This window comes from Capra hircus, chromosome 8, assembly GCF_001704415.2.
Source record: "Capra hircus breed San Clemente chromosome 8, ASM170441v1, whole genome shotgun sequence".
In the NCBI taxonomy this organism is placed as follows: Eukaryota; Metazoa; Chordata; class Mammalia; order Artiodactyla; family Bovidae; genus Capra; species Capra hircus.
The window spans coordinates 111,987,263-111,993,340 of NC_030815.1; the positions used below are offsets into that span (position 1 = coordinate 111,987,263).

General features: G+C 49.9%; 1 protein-coding gene across 1 annotated transcript in view; it reads right to left on the minus strand.

Annotated features, from left to right (window-relative positions):
* SNTG2 (syntrophin gamma 2) overlaps nt 1–5,630 on the minus strand; it is an 88,333-nt gene extending 82,703 nt beyond the window's left edge. The window contains exons 1-3 of the mRNA XM_018052790.1: nt 5,592–5,630; nt 4,944–5,047; nt 3,206–3,386 (exon numbers count right to left, since the gene is read on the minus strand). Of these exons, the coding sequence (XP_017908279.1) occupies nt 3,206–3,386; nt 4,944–5,047; nt 5,592–5,630 (324 nt within the window). The remainder of the gene's footprint in view (nt 1–3,205; nt 3,387–4,943; nt 5,048–5,591) is intronic.

Below are 6,078 nucleotides of genomic sequence, written 5' to 3' on the forward strand. Positions count from 1 at the left end.
AACAAGGGCTGGATTCAGTTCAGTTCAGTCGCTCACTTGTGTCCGACTCTTTGCGACCCCATGGACTGCAGCACACCAGGCATCCCTGTCCATCGCCAACTCCCGGAGTTTACCCAAACTCATGTCCATTGAGTCGGTGATGCCATCTAACCATCTCATCCTCTGTTGTCCCCTTCTCCTGCCCTCAATCTTTCCCAGCATCAGGGTCTTTTCTAAGGAGTCAGTTCTTCACATCAGGTGGCCAAAGTATTGGAGTTTCAGCTTCAGCATCAGTCCTTCCAATGAATATTCAGGACTGATCTCCTTTAGGATGGACTGGTTGGATCTCCTTGCAGCCCAAGGAACTCTCGGGAGTCTCCTCCAACACCACAGTTCAACAAAATCGTGGGATTTTTAAAATATTTCTTCTGAATCAGTTTTTATAGGATTTGCATAAAACATGTTGTTAGCAAGTGAAGAATGGATGAGTCAGCAAGTCACCCTGGATAAACTAGAGAAGTTGGCTCCTCCACGTGGAGTCACGGTCGTGCCCCAGGCTGAGCGGGGCCTGGTCAGTGGGCGGCACGGGTCACGGGAGACCCCTGGAATGGCTACCCCATCCCCCCGGTGCCTGCAGAGCTCTGGCCTGCACGGCCTCGGACACAGCCCCGAACCTGGGTGAGGGGAGAAGGCAGGTAGGATGCTCGGCGAGGCCGTTGGGGTCTGGTCCACTGCCCAGGACCAGAGGACGGTCCCAGGGCCTGCAGAGCCCCAGCCGGGCCCGGGGGGTGAGTGCTGGCCGGGCCCGGGGGCGGGGCTGAGCGCCGGCAGGGGCGAGGCTGGAGCAGAAACAGCGGGACACACGGGGCCCGAGGGCGGGCTGGTGGACACCGATCCGCCGTCAATACAGAGCTTTTCCTGCTGAAGGAACTGCACACTAAGAACAAAGAAACGGTGACGCGGTATGATTTCCTCTTATTATGGCTTAGTGGGATTGAGATTCCTGCTAAAAGACCTTCACTGCAGGTAAAAACAGAATAGTTAATACATGTCTAATCCCAGGGATGGGGGAGCCTGGTGGGCTGCCGCCTATGGGGTCGCACAGAGTCGGACACGACTGAAGCGACTTAGCAGCAGCAGCAGCAGCAGGATCAAAACAACACTATATGTCACTAACGTTACTATAGATACAGCAGATAACCGACAGAGACCCAGTGTTCGGGGAGCTATAACCTAGTGTCTCGCAGCAACCTAGACGGGGAAACTGAATCACTTTGCTGTTTACCTAAAACTCACACAACACTGTGAGTCAACTACTCTCCAACTTGGGGCTGCCCGGGGGGCTCAGCGGCAAAGACTCTGCCTGCACATGCGGGAGACGTGGGCTCCATCCCTGGGTCAGGAAGGCGCCCTGGAGAAGGAAACAGCAACCCACTCTAGTATTCACGCCTGGAAAGTCCCATGGACAGAGGAGACTGGTGGGCCACAGTTCATGGGGTCGCAAATGAGTCAGACATGACTTAGCAACTAAATAAAATTTTTTAAAATACTCCAATATGAAGTTTTTTCACAGGGTCAGAGTCACTGATTGTGATTCACTGAGGACTGTGTCCTCACGTTCTCTACAGCGGAAAGTGAGCAGCGAAAGAGAACACCAAACCTCCTTCTCAACAAAATTGATTAATAAACTTCTAAATCACCACAGACTAAAGGTGTAAGAATCACACTCTCTGACATAAATCACAGCAAGATCCTCTATGACCCACCTCCCAGAGTAACGGAAATAAAAGCAAAAATAAACAAATGGGACCTAATTAAACTTAAAAGCTTTTGCACAACTAAGGAAACTATAGGCAAGGTGAAAAGACCGCTTTCGGAATGGGAGAAACACACCAAGGCACACACACCGAGGAAACCAGAACTGAAAGAGACTCGTGCACCCCAGGGCTCACCGCAGCACTGTTTACAATAGCCAGCACATGGAAGCAACCTAGACGTCCATCAGCACACGAATGGGTAAGGAAGCTGTGGTGCATATACACAATAGAGTATCACTCAGCCATTAAAAAGAATGCATTTGAATCGGTTCTAATGAGGTGGATAAAACTGGAGCTGATTATACAGAGAGAAGTAAGTCAGGAAGAAAAACACCAATACTGTATATTAACACATAAACATGGAATTTAGAAAGATGGTAACGAGGACCCTGTATGCAAGACAGCAAAAGAGACACAGATATAAAGAACAGACCTTTGGACTCTGTGGGAGAGGGCGAGGGTGGGATGATTTGAGAGAATAGCAGTGAAACGTGTATCACCATATGTGAAACAGGGCGCCAGTCCAGGTTTGACAAATGAAACAGAGCCCTCAAAGCCGGTGCTCTGGGATGACCCTGAGGGATGGGATGGGGAGGGAGGTGGGAGCGGGGTTCAGGATGGGGGACACACCTACACCCGTGGCTGATTCATGTCAATGGATGGCAAAAATCACCACAATATTGTAAAGTAATTAGCCTCCAATTAAATAAATAAATGAATAAGAAACCATAAAAATTAAAAAAAAATCACAGTGGAAATAAGAATCCATTTTGAATAGATATGAAGTTACAGCTCTTTGAAATGGAGTTCCAAAGAATATTTACATCTTTCAATGCATTTTTATTTTTAAAAAGCTGTTGAAAATCGATCTAATCTCAGGGTAGCCAAGGGCCTGTTTTTGTGAATAAAGTTTTATTGGTTCAGCCACACCCACCTGGTTACTCTCGTTCATCACCATTTTTATACAAATATTACATTTGTTTTAAAAGCTGAATCCACTATTAAAATTCTTTTACAAAGTAAACTCTAGGGCTTATACAGCTTCATCAGTGAACTCCACATATTTCAAGAAAAAAAAATTCACAAAGTCTTTGAGAAAAACTAAAAAGGAACACCATTTAACTTGTATAAACCCAAGCCAAGCTGGACACAAAAACCTAGCAAGTAAGTCATAACAAAATAAATTAACTTGTCTATCACCTTCTCGAACATAAATGCAAACATCCTAAAGAAAATATTGCCAAACCAGACACAGAAAAATATAAAATGAAAACACGTCTTGAGCAGTGGACAAGGAGGGGAATGTAGCTTTTCACCTGAATGTCTGTGTCACCTACTCCGTGTAACAGTCACCCACCAGGGCCTAGTGAGACCCCCCAAACCTCAGGGCTCCTGGGATCTGGAGGGGCCTGCCTGGAGCTTCTCTGCGGGCCTCCTGCGGCCACAGTCAGTCGCGGGGACGGCAGTCGAGTGGGAGGGGGCTCGGGTGGCAGGTCGGCCCCCAGCTGCTCCCACGCTGCCAGCAGCGGACCCTGGGCTGGGCTCGGGCCGCCTCCCCCTAGCCGCTCACAGTAGGCGTCCCCCAAAAGGCTGACGAGAGAGGAAGAGCCTGCCCCAAACTGGAGCCGCTTTTTCTAACTGAGCGTCATCACTCCTGCCCAAGGCCGTGGACACACAGCCCGGCCGGGGATGGAGGTGGGGCAGGACCACCCGGGGCGGGTGGACGGGGCTCCTGGGAGCCCCCACACCACAGCTCAGAGCACAGAGACTCTTGCAGAATCATGAACAAGCCTCGAAAGACACCTGACAAACGTCATTCGCAACGAAGCCTTCTAATGAAAGGTGCCTTCCCCGACCTTCCAGGAAACCTCTAAAGAAGCCTCAGAGCATGGGTGATTCTGTGTTGAATATGGAAACCTTCCTCCTGGAGGCTGAGAGAGATGCTCACTAATTTTGTGAGTCTATAACAGACAGGCTGGTTACAACCTCTCTGGTAAATGTCATTCTAGAAGGTGAGATGCTAGAATTCTCAATTCCCTGCTGGGATTCAAATTTCTCAGTTTATCTTTGCCCACCTTGAGGTAGGGAAAAATACTCTTAAAGGCATAAACAATTTACAACATTGACAAAATTCACAGATGATAAATCATGTCCATAAATAGACCAAAGAAGCATACAGACATCTGGAAACTATGAACGCCTAGAAATATGGATGGATAAAAGTGAAAGCTATCAGTATGACTCACGCCTTCATACAACAGAACCAGGAGGAAAAAAACTGAGAATATTTCTCCCCCCAAATCATTAGATATTCAAGAATATGCAAAACAGCATGAGTACTTAAAACGAGAAAATTTAATCCTTCATTGAAAAATACTAAAGAAATACTAATTAAATGCAGAAATGCCTGCGGGTGGGAAACTGTCCCCAAACTGGTCTACACAGCCACTGTATTCCAGCCAGAATGTGAATCAGTCTAGACCTTGACAGAAAGACCCCGATTAAAGGGAAAACAAGGCCAGGAGGGGTTGAAGCGCTGCTAGAAACGAAGTGGTGGGAGGTTTGCCCCTGGTTCTCACGTGGATTTCTGTTCGTAATTTCGCATCTGTGACGTCAGGGAGAGCATCACAAAGGAGGTTCTTCCAACACTTCGCTGACAGCCTTACTCTTCATAGTGGTGCACAGAAGAGCAGGTGTGTTGATATTCACTGCATCTTATAATTGAAGGAATACGGCACTGTCCATTTATAATAATCGAAACTGTGGGGGAAAATGATACAGGGTTTGAAAAAATGACCACAAGACCACAGGAGAGCACAGCAAGAGTCCCTCGGGTGCTGGCGGGCACCGCTGATGGTGAGGAACAAAAGTGAACACCATCGGGACAATGAACTCCAAGAGGAAACTGGCAACTGGACCCTTACTCCATTCCAGGTGTGGAGAATTCAAAACTTCAATAAACATATTCTTGGCTCAGGAAGGCTTTCCTAACAAGGCACAGGAAACAAAACGACGCGGCAGAAACCGGCACGCGCGCTCTGGCTGAACGCTCTCCGTCCAAGCACCCGCCGAGGGTGATGCACAGGCCCCGGGCGGAGCGACGGGCCCGGGAGGCGGGCTGCGGGCCCCCTGGGCAGCTCACCATACCTCCCGCGCTCCTGACCACGCGCGCCAGCCTGCTTTCCGTAAGCCTCTGAGTTCAAGTGAACATCGGCATCAGCTGACAATCCATCCGCCTCGTTGACTGAAAGCTGACAGAAAAAGAAAATGAACACGGAGCAAACTCAGAGACCATCGTGTTTGTGGGCGGCCGGGCTCTGTCCACCCTGGAGGGCCGGGCTCTGTCCACCCCGGAGGCCGGGCTCTGTCCACCCCAGAGGGCTGGGCTCTGTCCACCTTGGAGGGTCACACTCTGTCCACCCCGGAGGGTTGGGCTCTGTTCACCTTGGAGGGTTGAGCTCTGTCCACCTCAGAGGCCGGGCTCTGTCCACCTTGGAGGGTCGAGCTCTATCCACCTCCGAGGCAACCCACTTCACTGCACTTTGTCTTCACTGCTTATAATGCTATGGAAATAAATTAGATCACCACTCAATGAATCGTCCAGAGACGATACTGCAATGGAATTTCTTAATTCCTTAACTGAGCACTAAACACACTTACCAGCTCCAAAACGTGTGCGCTGATAATGGCAGCACAGAGCAGTCATCACCCTTGAGATGCACTGAGCGGGCAACAGGCAGCCTCAGGGGCCCCGGGAGGCTCTTCCCAAGGCTGCCAGGAGGGCGGTCCCATCACCCGCGGCCCGGCTCCACTGCAGCCGGACTTCCCTGCCATCGCCGCGGGATGAGCCACCGGAAGCCCAGGCGGCGCTTTTCTCTGACAACTTTACCATCAGCGCCGTGTTTGGTCAGCGTTTAATTAGGTGACGGTTCCACAGCACTTCTAATATAGCCAAAGGAGAAAGACTCCGCACAATTAAGTCAGAGGACTAATCTCAGATCCCCTGCAAAGCTGTGGCTTTTACAGTTTGACAGACGTCTTGCAGAAAGCTTAGAGGCCGACAAGGAGAGCTGGTAAGATTACCCACAGCTCACACCGGAGGCATAACCAGGAGGCAGGTGAAGGTGGAAATACACCTGGTCAACCAGACGCGCAGGCCCCGCGCTCCCAGCTGGGAAGCCGTGTATCAAAGCTCTGACTCATAAACACACAAACCCGAGCCAACAGCCTCCACTGGTGAACCCCTGAAGGAAATAAACTGTTCAGTTAAGTGCAAGACACA